At 40.9% G+C, this 16,411-nt stretch overlaps 2 protein-coding genes across 2 annotated transcripts in view; one reads left to right on the forward strand and one right to left on the reverse strand.

Moving 5' to 3' along the window:
• The window catches only part of LOC138974345 (uncharacterized), a 436,114-nt gene that overhangs the window by 235,311 nt on the left and 184,392 nt on the right, over positions 1-16,411 (forward strand). The gene's annotated exons all lie outside the window — the stretch shown is intronic.
• Positions 14,290-16,411, reverse strand: part of LOC138974199 (integrator complex subunit 8-like) — a 37,845-nt gene continuing 35,723 nt past the window's right edge. Inside the window, exon 25 of the mRNA XM_070346916.1 lies at positions 14,290-15,784. Coding sequence (XP_070203017.1) covers positions 15,665-15,784 — 120 coding nt within the window. The 3' untranslated portion in view covers positions 14,290-15,664. The remainder of the gene's footprint in view (positions 15,785-16,411) is intronic.

Genomic DNA, 16,411 nt, shown 5'->3' on the forward strand with positions numbered 1-16,411 from the left:
CATACAAACACAAAACGAGGTTTACGGGATTCTTAGTAATACAAACCATCTGTGGTTAGCCACTAAGTTTGTACAGAATGCCAGATTGTTTGGTTTGTAATACTTGTGATCGTCTCTTCAGCTGATATTGCTATTCGAGACCGATTCAATGGGTTGGTTGGTTGGGTTGGTAATATTTGTGATTGTCTCTTCAGCTAATATTGTTATTCGAGACCGATCCAATGGGTTGGTTGGTAATATTTTTGATCGTCTCTTCAGCTAATATTGCAATTCGAGATCGATCCAATGGGCTGGTTGGTTGGGTTGGTAATATTTGTGATTGTCTCTTCAGCTGATATTGCTATTCGAGATCGATCCAATGGGTTGGTTGGTTGGGTTGGTAATATTTGTGATTGTCTCTTCAGCTGATATTGCTATTCGAGACCAATCCGATTGGTTGATTTGTAATATGTTGATCATCTCTTCAGCTGATATTGCTATTCGAGATCGATCCAATGGGCTGGTTGGTTGGGTTGGTAATATTTGTGATTGTCTCTTCAGCTGATATTGCTATTCGAGATCGATCCAATGGGCTGGTTGGTAATATTTGTGATCATCTCTTTAGCTGATATTGCTATTCGAGACCGATCCAATGGGTTGGCTGGTAATATTTTTGATTGTCTCTTCAGTTCATATTGCTATAGGCTGGTTGAGCCGGTAGCTCCAGTGCCGAGGAGGGTAAGGGGGATGAGGGACAGGCCGATGCCTTACAACAGACTTGTAACTGTAATGTTGGCATGACTGATCACCATAGAGCACTGTCTTGTGTGACTGTAACGTTGGCATGACTGATCACCATAGAGCACTGTCTTGTGACTGCGACGTTGGCATGACTCAGATCACCATAGAGCACTGTCTTGTAACTGTAACGTTGGCATGACTCACAGATCACCAAAGAGCACTGTCTTGTGACTGTGACCTTGACATGACTGATCACCCACCATACAACACTGTCTTGTGACTGTGACATTGACATGACTGATCACCATAGAGCACTGTCTTGTGACTGTGACGTTGACATGACTGATCACCATACAACACTGTCTTGTGACTGTGACGTTGACATGACTGATCACCATCGAGCACTGTCTTGTGACTGTAACGTTGACATGACTGATCACCATACAACACTGTCTTGTGACTGTGACATTGACATGACTGATCACCATAGAGCACTGTCTTGTGACTGTGACGTTGACATGACTGATCACCATAGAGCACTGTCTTGTGACTGTGACGTTGACATGACTGATCACTATAGAGCACTGTCTTGTGACTGTAACGTTGACATGACTGATCACCATACAACACTGTCTTGTGACTGTGACGTTGACATGACTGATCACCATACAACACTGTCTTGTGACTGTGACGTTGACATGACTATCACCATACAACACTGTCTTGTGACTGTGACGTTGGCATGACTGATCACCATACAACACCGTCTTGTGACTGAAACGTTGGCATGACTGATCCCCATAGAGCACTGTCTTGTGACTGTAACATTGGCATGACTGATCCCCATAGAGCACTGTCTTGTGACTATAACGTTGACATGACTGATCACCATACAACACTGTCTTGTGACTGTGACGTTGGCATGACTGATCACCATACAACACCGTCTTGTGACTGAAACATTGGCATGACTGATCACCATACAACACTGTCTTGTGACTGTGACGTTGACATGACTGATCCCCATAGAGCACTGTCTTGTGACTGTAACGTTGACATGACTGATCACCATACAACACTGTCTTGTGACTGTAACGTTGGCATGACTGATCACCTTACAACACTGTCTTGTGACTGTAACGTTGGCATGACTGATCACCATACAACATGTCTTGTGACTGTAACATTGGCATGACTGATCACCATACAACACTGTCTTGTGACTGTGACGTTGACATGACTGATCACCATACAACACTGTCTTGTGACTGTGACGTTGACATGACTGATCACCATACAACACGTCTTGTGACTGTGACGTTGACATGACTATCACCATACAACACTGTCTTGTGACTGTGACGTTGGCATGACTGATCACCATACAACACCGTCTTGTGACTGAAACATTGGCATGACTGATCACCATACAACACTGTCTTGTGACTGTGACGTTGACATGACTGATCCCCATAGAGCACTGTCTTGTGACTGTAACGTTGACATGACTGATCACCATACAACACTGTCTTGTGACTGTAACATTGGCATGACTGATCACCATACAACACTGTCTTGTGACTGTAACGTTTGCATGACTGATCACCATAGAGCACTGTCTTGTGACTGTAACGTTGACATGACTGATCACCATAGAGCACTGTCTTGTGACTGTGACGTTGACATGACTGATCACCATAGAGCACTGTCTTGTGACTGTAACGTTGGCATGACTGATCACCATACAACACTGTCTTGTGACTGTGACGTTGGCATGACTCAGATCACCATAGAACAGTTCAGAGAGGGATCTACTGTGTACTGTTATCCATCTCTTTTTTCAACTGCTCTACCAGGAACCAATATGTCCTGGGAGTCTTTGGCAGAACACTGTGGACACTTTGGCTGGACACATGGGGACACTTTGGCTCAGAACTTAATTGGCCGATTGCAAGATTTTTTCCTTTCTCAGTTTGGTACACAGCAAGATAATATAATATCTATAGGACCCAGTGTTAACCTGTTGGTCATCTCAGGGTGACATGTTTTTTTGTGTTATTTTCTTCTTTAAATGAAGACCGCATCAAGCTGTTTTCTTTCAGTTTCAGTGTGGTACACAACAAGATGATATAATGTTTATTAGACCCTGTCAACCAATTGGTCATCTCAGGGTGACATTGTGTTCTTTTCTTTTTGTTATCAGTCCGTTTTCAGTGTGATGTGACCACGTGTGTAAAATCGGGAACAGTTGATAATGATGCCAAATTCACATCTCTCCTGTTGAGAGAAGACAGTCTCAGGACTGTCAGGCTATGTCACTGTCAGATGCAACACGGTCCAGCCCGCCCTCAAGCCCATCCAAACCAGCAGATATAATATTTATAACACCTTGTCAAGATGATATGGTATTTATAACACCCTGTCAAGATAATATGATATTTTTAACACCCAGTCAAGATGATAACATGTACAGTATTTATAACACCTTGCCAAGATGATATAATATCTACAACAGTCCCTGTCAAAATGATACAAGGGTGCATCTGAGTAAATATAGAGTGAAATAGATATTAAATGGAGCAGCAAGGCATTCTGTAAAAGCCCACTGTTAAAGTTTGGGAATCAATCATTAAAAGAAAATCATAAATGCTGATTTAAGTCACATCTGACAAGTTTGAAGTTTACTGCAAGTTTGGAACACCCACTTCCCCACGTTCTTGAAAACTGGTCCAAGATGAAATATTTTAGTAATGTACATGCATACACACTTGCTGAAAATCAAGTATTCTTCATTTATTTATTTATTATATTTTGATATATTGATAACACCCTGTCAACCTTCTGGTCATTTCAAGGTAACATTTTTCTTTTGCATTTTTTTTTTTCCCCTCTCAAAATGAAGACTTTATTAGTCTGTTTTCTCTCTGATGTGACCTGAAGTGCGTATCGTATGGGATTATCACTGTTCTTCATGCCCGGTGTGGTACTTTAAGCAAACAGTCAAGAAAGCTGTTGTTGACCTCGGTATGAGATAACAGGGTTGAAGTACGTATAAACATTTTTTAATTTCATTTCATAAGTAGGTGACTCATCATGTGTTCTTTCTTTATTTGGTGTTTAACGTCGTTTTCAACCATTCAAGGTTATATCGCGACGGGGAAAGGGGGGGAGATGGGATAGGGGAAAAAGGGGAGATGGGATAGAGCCACTTGTTAATTGTTTCTTGTTCACAAAAGCACTAATCAAAAAATTGCTCCAGGGGCTTGCAACGTAGTACATATCATATATGACCTTACTGGGAGAATGCAAGTTTCCAGTACAAAGGACTAAACATTTCTTACATACTGCTTGACTAAAATCTTTACAAACATTGACTATGTTCTATACAAGAAACACTCAACAAGGGTAAAAGAAGAAACAGAACCATTAGTCGCCTCTTACGACATGCTGGGTAGCAACGGGTAAATTCTTTCTCGTCCCAACCAATATGGAACTCCCCCTAACCCGCGGGGGGTGACTCATCATGTGTGGCATCAATAGTTGTTGCTTTATATTTTTCCCTTCCACATAAGTTATGACATTGATGATTGTAGCATAGACCATGACAATTACGACTGTATTACTTTTTGGTGATTATGAGGCCATTTTAAGCATTTCAGATCATTATGTATCATCTCTTTCAAATAAGTTCAATAATATCAAGGATTCCACCTGTAATATTCAAGTGTACTATGCTAGTGTTTTGTTTTGAAAGAATCCAATTCGCAAGTACTGTTTGGCCCATGCTATTTGCTTTGTGGTTTTCAACAGTGTACTAAAGTATTGAGAGAACACATGGGTACCGTTCAGCCCTTGGCGGTTTGCTTTGTGGTTTTAAACTGTAATAAAGTGTTCAGAAAACCCACCAGTACTGTTCAACCCATGGCTGTTTGCTTTTTTTGGTCATAGGAGGTTTGCTTTGTGGTTTTAAACTGTAATAAAGTGTTCAGAAAACCCACCAGTACTGTTCAACCCATGGCTGTTTGCCTTGTTTGGTCATAGGAGGTTTGCTTTGTGGTTTTAAACTGTAATAAAGTTTTCAGAAAACCCATAAGTACTGCATGTTCAGCCCATGGCTGTTTGCTTATTTCAGCCCTCAGCTGTTTGCTTTTCAACAGAATACTAAAGTTTTGAGAGAACCCACAAGTACTGCTCAGCCCTCGGCTGTTTGCTTTTTAACAGAGTACTAAAGTTTTGAGAGAACCCACAAGTACTGTTCAGTCCTTACTGCTTTCTTTACGCATTTTAACAATGTACTTAAAAAAAAAGTTTAAAAAAAAGCCCATTACCATAATGTATCTAAAACGGTCCTGTAACCTATTACAATAAGTTCTAATGCAACACTGCCTACCCCCCCTCCCCCTACACACACATATAGCTATCTTAAAAAAACTGTCTGAAAGATGACATACAAGAGACCTAAAAACCAAAAAAATCAAACACAAAGATGACTTACAGGGTTTAGGGACAACAAATACAAACAAAAACAAAACAATCGGAACAACAAAAAAGACAAACAAAAAAAACAATCACACAAAAAACGAGGCTATGGAAACCCAATGTCTCATGTGGAAAATGTTGAACTGAGATTATAATAAATGAGAATCCGTCAATTAATTTCACAACAAATGTTCTTTGTAATTACAGGGACCTGTATTAAAAATAAGTAAAGAATGGCACTGGATTCTGAGCTATGAATCTAATTTTTAACACACTAAAAGTTCAAGATTACCATTACTTCCTACCATGCAAGACGGTATCATTGATCTAGCCCACCGTGACAATGCATGGTGGTTAAAACTTAGACAGTTTTCATGCTGTGGCCACTCCGATGAATGATGGGACCATAACTCAAAGTAGGATTCAAAAATATGATGGCAGTCACTAGCTGCCAGCATGTCTCTGCTGCCAGCGAGGAGTTCGCAATGAAAATATCTTTCTGAAGCCGGTAGGTGTACTGATAAATACTGTGCCTTACCTGTAATTGTTCCTTGAAGATTTTTCCTGTACTTACAGCCATCAATGTTTTTACACGTCTCGCACCCGCGGTCATTTCACACTGCAAATTGACGCTGTGCGCTTCAGCTGAGTGACTATCGCTCTCTGAGCCATGGGCTAAAGTTGCCAGTGACATGCGCGAAACTGAGTCACGTGCGACAAGGCAGTTAGAACCGAGTCATGTGTGAGTTGTGGTTCGGTGTCAAAAACCACCAAAGTGTGAAGCCTCCCCCCCCCCCCCCCCCCCCCTCTTTCTCTTCTTTACATTTAGTCAAGTTTTGACTAAATGTTTTAACAATGATAGAGGGGGAATCGAGACGAGGGTCGTGGTGTGTATGTGTGTGTCACGGTCACGGGTGTGTGTGTCGGTACGTCCCAACAAACATTATGCATGCGTATCGCATGCGTGAAAGCGTGATTTTGTAACTTTTGTTTCGTGCGATACGCATGCGTTTTTTGCTCGGATATCGAGCGTGACACGCACCTCTAACGCAGGTCTAGCGCATGCGTATCGCATGCGTATTCCATTCGTATTCCGGATTGTTTATGCTCTATAAAGCAGGTTTTTAGCTGCTCATATTTTCAGGCACTCTGACAACAACACTCACTCAAACCATGCAAGCAGAAACTCAAAAACAAATTGTTTCATCAAAATATGTAATTTTGTATCTGAGTAATTCCATGGGGTCAAAACTATGGACATTGAACATGCAGGCCTGGAGTCTGCATACCTGACCTATTATGACGGAGGCTGAAAATACTGTCAGACTCAGAGCACAGTTTAGGTTCATAAAACAACAAAAAAAGGCATCCAATATTTGAAATGTCGAAGCTTTTTGTCGAATAACATTGGTGCACAACCACAACACTAACCAGCCGCAGGAATCAAGATAATATTTACAGTCAAGATTGAAAATCTTCTTAGGCCTGTAACTCTCAAGTCTGACTATCCTGCTGAAAGCCTGAATAGCTGAGAATAACAAAACAAAATCAAACATACCATAAGTGAAAGCCGCAGTCAACCCTTTTGCGGAACAGAAACAGAAAAGATCTCTCCACAGGGAAACATCATCAGGATGGTTGGCCATAACGTGTGTACTGCAATCATAAACAGACACACTGTTACTCATTTAAAATCATAACTACTCACTTAGATACAGATACCTACAGACATCACCATTAAACACAGTCACAAAATGTGTATGAACTGTTAGGTAAGACACCAAATAAAATTTCGGATGTAAAAAATGTAAAATATCATTCAGTTTTAGTCACTGTTTCGACGGTTGAAAGTGAATCATGCCGTCAAAAAACGCCGTTTTGGGGGTAGGCGTGGTCACGGGCCTGTGACGTCATACCCAAATATTACTCGGATTCCAGAAACACATTTTTGAGCAGACGAAAGACTGATCTTCAAATACACGTGTATTTCTGACCAAAAAACAGCTGTTTAACATCTGGGCTATACCATTGAAAAAATATCCTTAACTTTTTGTGCTCAGTGTATATTTTTGTTTGGCCTTACCGTCAATTAATAGCCAACATAGAGGTCCGATAATCTCGACGAGAGTTAGAGTCCTTTCTATTTACACCCCCGGTATAGGGGTGTGTATAGGATTCGGTCGATGTGTTTGTTTGTTTGTGTGTGTGTTTGTGTTCGGCATATAGATCTCAAGAATGAACGGACCGATCGTCACCAAACTTGGTGAACAGGTTCTATACATTCCTGAGACGGTCCTTACAAAAATTGGGACCAGTCAAACACACGGTTAGGGAGTTATTGGTGGATTAAGATTCTACAAGGACTTATAGAGGGACATATTAATGGTCAAAGGGAAATAACCTTCTCAGTTGCTGGCAGTGAGAATGGTAAGGACGGGGGTGTTTTACCTACCTCGGAGGAATTTCTTGTTTGGGTAGTTATGATGTTGCGCTATATAAATGCTCATTTATTATTATTATTATTTAAGTTATTGAGACATCCCAGTGCACTAAGGGATTTATAGAGCAAATCGAGAAAATTCATTATTGAACGAAGCGCATAGCGCTGAGTTCAATAATTATTTTCGAGATTTGCTCTATAAATCCCTTAGTGCACTGGGATTGTTTCAATAACGATATTGTCGGTACCGCCAGAGAAAAAAGAAGATACAACACGCACATTTTGCTACGCGCATTTGAATAGGCATAACTGTGTGGTCAGGTCGTATAGAAGATCTACTTTTGTGTGGGCTGTCTCGTGTGTTGTGCTTTCATCACACGCAAACTCTTGTTTTAATTTCTGTTGGTAAATTCCAGTGTAGCGTTAAGCTAAACAGTGATGATCTTTCTCTCATTTGAACTCGGAGAAAGGACTGTGCTTTCAGTTATTTGCGGTTCGAAACCTTCATCGAGCTTCGACAGATTGACTGTGCAGAGTTGTGCCCCTTGCCAAGGTCGACGGAAAGCCCATTTTCAAAATAAACGTGGCATGTTTTTCGTGTGGTATCTTCCCTCATCGGGGAGTCTGGTACTAAATATGAACGGTAAGAATGCTCTGAACCCTACACGTATTATATCCCCATCGTTTTATCGTTCACATTTGCCTAACATGTTAATTTGCTGAGCGGGATTTATGTCGTCTGCTAGGCTATTGCACTGAGTCTCATTTCAAAAACAAAAATTGCTCGTCCCGTTGCACTGAGTCTGCACACATAAAGCAGGCTGGTAATAAGTCTTATATGTGTTAAGAACGTTCTAAACCCTACACGTTTTCGATTCCGATTGTTCTTGCCTTAAAATAAACGGAAAGCATTCATTTACTGAACAGATGCAGTCGTATTTCAGTGTAGTCTGCTACGTGCTGATCTAGCTGCGACGTTATCGGAATAACACTTGTGTTTTCTGTTAGCTGCTGGGAATTGTATACTAACTCATCATTTGGTAATGTGGATAATAAGGTACATGCCACCAACATGGCATAATTATGAGAGGAATCTTCGCAAGTCAAAACTGAAAAATTAGACACAGCGGGTTCTATTTTTAGATCAGTGCAACTGTGGGCGGCACAGGCGCATGCAATCTGTCAGAAAAAACCCACTTCTGCTTTAATTGAAAAGCAGGACATTTATGGTCATAATCATTGGTATTGTGGAGAATATAAGCTACATGTCATTAATTAATTCTGAGGATGAGAGTACAGTCTCGCTTTGGCAAAGGGTGTAAGAATACGCTCTGTGGAAAAGTTAGCGCACTCCAGGAGTGCGCTAACAGATTTAAGCGCATCGCCATTAGCCAATCAACTGGTTCACATCAGTCATGTGACACCAGTACTTACTGACAATTATTATTATTATTTGTGTACATCGAAACGTTGAATTTGATTGCATCAGAAAATTGAGAGAGGAAAAACATGTTGGTTCCATTTTGGCAAGTCGCACACAGTCGATCTTTAGTCCCGTGATCACGTTTTGGCGAGAGATGCGAACTAACAAACCACATTAAGTTTCGTTTAGCTGGCATAATATATTGGATACTTGTGTGAATTTTTTGCCTTTTAATATCCTCATGTGCGACAAAAAGATAAATCGTTGCCTTACGGCGCATTCTATCTTTAACCTATTAACAACATCAAGCAAAATCAGCAATATCGACAACGACAAATTCGTAAAGAAAAAATTTTGGTTCACAACAACAAAGACAAAACAAAAATAGAAGCTTCACCCCCAAGAACTTCTGAGGAATATTTCCAGATCGATTTCCAAACTATGAATAAATCGAATCACTCCCCTCTCCGAATTACAAAAAGCAAAATGCAAAATTTAAAAGAAGATGCTTTTAGCAATTCCAAAGTTGCCACGTGAGTGAGACACAGATTGGAGAGAACTCGTGGCTTCATTTATGTTTTTGAAGTTGGGATGACCCCGGTGCAATTTAAATCAATTCCATTCCCCACAAAAATAACCCTATGCCAGACAGATGTCGGTTGGTTCGAAAGCAAATGCAATAACTGAGTGCAGGTTCCAGTCACAAAATGTGTGGATTATTCTCAGAGTAAATATATGGACCACTTGCAACTGAAGTCTAAAATGTCAAGCCTTTTGGAAAAATTATCCTCTCCCCTTTCCGATCACCACTACCAATTCTCTCTCTCTCTCTCTCTCTCTCTCTCTCTCTCTCTCTCTCTCTCTCTCTCTCTCTCTCTCTCTCTCTCTCTCTGTTTTGCTGAGATAATGTATCGTTAAGTATGCCGCTGAATTCGCATTTATGATTTTGCTCTTTATTGCTTTGCACCTAGTCTTGAACACTTCATTTTTGAATTACAATGTTTCTATATGCTGCTCTTCAAGTTCTTAAACGTTGTTCTTGTTGTTGTTGTTGTTGATGTTGTTGTTGTTGTGGTTGTTGTTTTGTCTCAATAATTATGTATTTATGTAATGAGTTTTTAGTAGAAGTTGTATTAGTAGATAAGTCCCTCATTAGGGCGGGGCGAGGGCAAGAAGCAAAAAAGCATTATTATATGCTTATTCTTGTTACCCTAAAAAAATAAAGAATTGTCATTCTCTCTCTCTCTGCGTCTATCTGACTCTGTGTGTGTGTGTGTGTGTGTGTGTGTGTGTGTGTGTGTGTATGTGTGTGTGTGTATGTGTGCGTATGTGTGTGTGTGTGTGTAAGTGTATGTGTGTGTGTTGCGTGCGTGAATGCGGCATGCATGCGTGTATGTGATTGTGTGTGTGTGCGTGTGTGTGTGCGTGCGTGTGTGCGTGCGTGCATGCGTACGTGCATGCGTTCATGCGTGAATCAATGTTTAGTGAACAATAACTTTTATACACATTCAAGCTGTTTTGTCTTTCGAAGGTAAGTCCCCTCCTTCCCCCCCCCCCCCCTCCTTTTCACTCTTCTTCTTTCCCCTTCTCTCTCTCTCTTTGTCTTTCTCTCTTGCTCTTTCTCTCTCTCTCTCTCTTTCAGTACACTCACCACACATACACACTCACTGACACACACACACACACGCTCGCGCGCGCACACGGCACACACGAGCGCATGTGCGCATACACACACACACACACACACACACACACACACACAAACATACACGCGCGCGCTCACATACACACGCTCTCTCGCTTTCCATCTGTCTGTTTGTTCATCAGTCAATCTGATTGTCAAGTCTGTCTGTTTGTCAGTCAGTCCAGTCTACACGCCTGTCTCTATTTCTTTCTCTCTCTTTCTCTCTCTCTCTCTCTCTCTCACTCTTTCTCTCCCTCATTCTGACTCATTAATTCTGTCATGTACGCGTACGATGTCCAACAGTATTCACAGCCGAACAAACCACGGGTTTTGACGGCCACAAAGATCCCCCCTGATTCCACCACTCTCAAGAAAAGTAAGACATGCAATGCCACTGTTCATGCCTTATTGGGGGCGGATTGTGCTTAGATAGGAAGAACATTGGCCGTTCTTCCGGTCAGTCCAGCCCACCAGATTAAATTCATCCGCCTCTGGTAGCTAGAGGCAGATTGGACAGGTTGAGGATTACACGCTGAAATTAAATTCGGGTTGGATTTCACCCTAAAGACACAGGTTCCTTGAATTCAATCGGTGTGTTCCGTTTAGCTGCTATCTTAGTCTGTCGGTATTAATACATTTTCGTTCGATCAATTATCAGCCTTGAAGTGATAGTGTCTGCTAATAAAACGATTGTATTTAATTTGCCCCAAACACTCTTACGCTACAGCTCTACACTGTCGAAGCATGTCCAGTTTTAACGTGCTCAACTGAATTAGGGTCTGTTCTTCCATGAAAGCCACAAAGGAAGTATTAGCGGGTATCTATTTGATGATTTGGAAAACAAGGTCAGCTCAATGAGTGAGCGTTACTGCTATTCCTGTAAAATGGTTTTTTTCTTTTTCTAGTTCTTTTCTTCCTTCTTCTTCTTCTTCATTAATGGCCCGGAATGGAACTTTTACGTACGTTCGTGAGACCCACCCCCACCCCCATCGGTTAGGTACTCATAGGGCCTACTCCGTTTTTCGGGGGATGGATGCTTGGTATTATCGTGTTTCCATAACCCACCGATCGAACTCTGGCATGAATTACGGGATCTTTTCCGTGCGTACTTGGTCTTGTGATTGTATGTACACACGGAGGGTGATAAGGTACTTTATTTCCAATTCAGTGCCCCATATGGCTTTTTGACCAATCAGGACGGATTCTAGGTGACCCTCTAAATGTTATAAGGTTCAGGCAGGGACCCTTTGTGTTTATCACGCTAAAAATTAACAAGACAAAGTAAAAGTTTAAATCAACAATATCAGCGTGATTTATTCTAAAGAAATTGACACTTCAAATGCTGTCAGCAGTAAACAGACTATTTTTTTTTTTTTTGGGGGGGGGGGGGGGGGGCCTTAGAATGCTAGCTTTGTGTTTGGTTCCGTTGTGCATGCACACAAACGATTACTCCATCATTGTAACATTGTTTTGGAATAAAGGCCGCAAAAGGTGAACATTCGCCTAACAGGCTTGAGGTTTGCTGGTCGATGTGAATGCGTGATATATTGTGTAAAAAATTCCATCTCACACGGCATAAAGCGCTTTGAACTTCGGATAAGGCGCTATATAAATAAAGAGAATAATAAAAAATTAAAAAAATAATAAAAAATTTTAAAACGTAAAGGCGCAGTCCTTCCCGTGTAATCACCATCTCAGATCTGTTAAGACTTTTAGATGGAATAAGAGCAAGCCTCAACTTGGACACATACCAAGAATCAACCGCGTGCATGGCTGCTTCGCGTAAAGAGTGGGGCAGACAACTGGCTACGTGTACGTTTAAAACACTTAGTCCTACAAAACGTCATTTTGTTTTGCTTTTTGTTGTCTTTCTCCTGCTGTGTGACCGCGTTTTCTAAACCGAAAGCATATATTGTTTTGCAGCGATAGACAACAACCATGTCGCTCTTTTACAAAGGGCGATTGATTGCAATAGTGTATATTTATTGCATTGGTTGCTCTTTATGCACTTAGTTTCACATATTTTTGATGTGTATTAGATGCAGTAAGAATAGGTTGTTAGACTAGGTTTGTGCCAAAAAACCTCCATAGTTACGTTTTAACGATCAAGCAATCTAGCCCTCTCATTCTCTCTCCCTCTCTTTCACACACACACACACACACACACACACACACACACACACACACACATTTTAGACTTATACATAGGTTTATTTATTCATTTACAAAAACACTGTACAAACCTTACAAGCATCAACACGAACATCTTTGCACACAAACACACACTGTTTCCGTCAACGCTTTTACGTGATTCTTTACATTCTGGTACAACTCCGACTGTTAGTGTTACACGAATAATGATAAATGTGCAATTATCAAACCAAACCATACAAAGCTTATATCAGTTGTGAAACATTTGGAGTATGCACACAGAAATAACCAATCAAAGCGACCCAAGTAAAAATAACTGTCATCGAACAAGCAAACCGATACGTTCACAAAATAAATGGCAGTAACATAGCAAAAGAAATCTGAAAAAGAACACAGTGCGTGCTAACTCTATCTGAGAGTTTGAAAAAACTTTTTTCTGTCAAGCCAAGCGCAAAAAATCTGTTAAAGATGCAAGTTCCTGATCATGGTTTAAATATTCTACAGACAAAGTATGGGGATGGAACTATAATAAGACGCTTAAAACGGAAAGAACTTGTCTAATTATTGTCAAGCTTTTTTTTTAGAAAATGATAAGCAACATACTCCTCTCCTCTCCTGTCATCATGATGCCTGCATTATACATGTAACTTTTGCAGGTGAAACATATTTCAACTTCATGTAAACTCTATTATCCTAAATGCATTGACACAGACACAGACATACACACAAACACATGCGCACACACACACACATGCGCGCACACACAGACACACAAATGTGCATCCACAGACATTCACACATGCACGAGCTACACACACACTCTCTATGTCATCATTATAATACTGCAGCTTAATGTTCCAAACAAAGAAATCCGTCAGAAATGCCTTTTTCTGGTCAAATATCCATGTCCACAATTCTCCTCATGCATCACGACATTCTCAAAGAAATAATCAAAATCACTCCGATACCAATAACATTATACTAACGTTTCAAACAAAAAAGATTTTAGCTACTCTCGCTTTCAACAAAGACTACGACTGAAGATAATGCATTGAGATCAACTGTCAAGAAAACAAACAGCCTTAGGTATTCAATACATGTACTGCACATTCTCCCTTGAAAGTCAAACACTTTTCATTTTTGAAAAGTTTAAGATTTTGATTCTTGTGACAGGGTATTTTGCAAGCAAGTGGCAGAATGTGCCTCAGTAAATGCAAGCCTAAGCTTTTGTCCAAGTGGTTTTCAGTGAACGCAAACCCACACCTTTTGTCTTTTGAAGTAAATCACAAAGAAAAGTCAGCACTGCAAACAAGTCTCAGCCTTGAAGGCTGGGAATAATTCATTCTTCCCAACTGTTAATAACAATAGCGTAAAGGAGAGGGGGGGGGGGGCTATGATGAGAAGAGAGAGGGGGGTGTGGTGTAAGAGAACCAAAGAAACAAGAAGGGCAAAGCCCATACGACTCACATGCTTGACCTTGACCGCAATGACATCATACACTAAGAACTGCTTTACACATTTTCCTACCAAAATACATGTACCCAAGGTCAAGGTCATCCAAGGTCATGCAACACAAAGCTGTTAATTCAAGACATAGGAAGTACAATGGTGCTCATTGGCTCTTTCTACCATGAGATATGGTCACTTTTAGTGGTTCACTACCTTATTTTGGTCACATTTCATAAGGGTCAAAGTGACCTTGACCTTCATCATATGTGACCAAATGTGTCTCATGATGAAAGCATAACATAGGCCCCACATAATTTTTAAGTTTGAAACAGTTATCTTCCATAGTTCAGGGTCAAGGTCACTTCAAAATATGTATACAATCCAACTTTGAAGAGCTCCTGTGACCTTGACCTTGAAGCAAGGTAAACCAAACTGGTATCAAAAGATGGGGCTTACTTTGCCCTATATATCATATATAGGTGAGGTATTGAATCTCAAAAACTTCAGAGAAAATGTGAAAAATGTGAAAAATAGCTGTTTTTTAGGCAACATTTATGGCCCCTGCGACCTTGACCTTGAAGCAAGGTCAAGATGCTATGTATGTTTTTTGGGGCCTTGTCATCATACACCATCTTGCCAAATTTGGTACTGATAGACTGAATAGTGTCCAAGAAATATCCAACGTTAAAGTTTTCCGGACGGACGGACGGACGGACGGACGACTCGGGTGAGTACATAGACTCACTTTTGCTTCGCATGTGAGTCAAAAAACAGTATTGTGGTGGCGGTTCTCTCATGACTAATCCACTGCCTCACTTGCCTTCCCCCAACTTTGTCCCTGCCCCTCCCCATCGAAAGAATCACAACCAGGGTGACTGTCTCATGCGTAGTATTCAAAGTGAGGTAAAAAAAACAACCCAGTGTGCTACTACTTGGAAAGGCCTCTGGGCATTCAAAAATGTGAGGTTGAATTTGCACATCATAATATATCAGAATGCTGGTGACTTTGTTTCTCTTCACAATTCACTGGGTCATATTGTTCAGCAGAAAGGTTGATAAACTATTTACGTAATGTTAATATCAAGCTGGTATGCAAGTAAAACACTAACTTCAGGGATGTGATCAAAAATTCCAGGTCAAAGGAAATAGTCTTTCCCATCATTTCCCTACATCCTCCCACCCCCCTTCCCACAGCTAATTCCGTGATCCCTATCATAGTTTTCTTTTTCTCATGTTGTCTTATCAGTTTTGTTAAGTGAGATTCACTGCACATGAAAAAAAAGTCTTCAGTAATATTTGCAAGTGTACATTGTTGAGCTTAGCCAACATATTGTTTGGCCAGCGCTCGCAGGAACTTGGTTTTTCTGACGTGGATCGCCCTTCGCTGGATTTCTTCTGGGTTGTTGCTGTTCAGATCCATCTGATTCAGCGCACGTAGCTGGAACAAAATTAAAAAAATATCTTAACTCTTTCTGGACCGATACCAGATTTCTCGGGTAGCAAAATGCGTCACTCAGCGCCTAATACCAGAATTTTTCGGTTATTCTGCTCCGGTCCAAAATCTCGCTACTATCCACTATATTCTACCCGATCCACGTTTTCAATGCCGAGCCCGTTACTGTTGCTTGCCGGTTTCCGGCACGTGTGTTGACCGAATATGAGCGCGGTTTTTTGAGAGGTGAGGCAATGTAGTCCAAATAGGGTTAATCCTATTGCAGCTTTACTTCATGTATCAGCTTTCTGTAACTTCTTTAACCCATTGTCTCCCAGGTACGGATATATCCGTACCCACTCACATGGCTCTATCTAACCACGTACGGATATATCCGCTCAGACTGTTAGCTTCAGTCGCTTACTGTAACGTCCATCTAACACCTGCATTCCAGTGTGTTGATACACAGTTACTACACAGTTACTACAATTCTGAGTGACCTGCTGCAGCACATCTGGTCTCGGCTAAAAAAAACTTTGGTCAACATAGGTGGGGTAGAAAGTGTAAAAGGCAAAGTCCTTCCTGCGTCCTCACCATCTCAGATCTGGTCAGGATTTTACGTAAGACTATCGT

This window comes from Littorina saxatilis, linkage group LG1, assembly GCF_037325665.1.
Source record: "Littorina saxatilis isolate snail1 linkage group LG1, US_GU_Lsax_2.0, whole genome shotgun sequence".
Classification (NCBI taxonomy): domain Eukaryota; kingdom Metazoa; phylum Mollusca; class Gastropoda; order Littorinimorpha; family Littorinidae; genus Littorina; species Littorina saxatilis.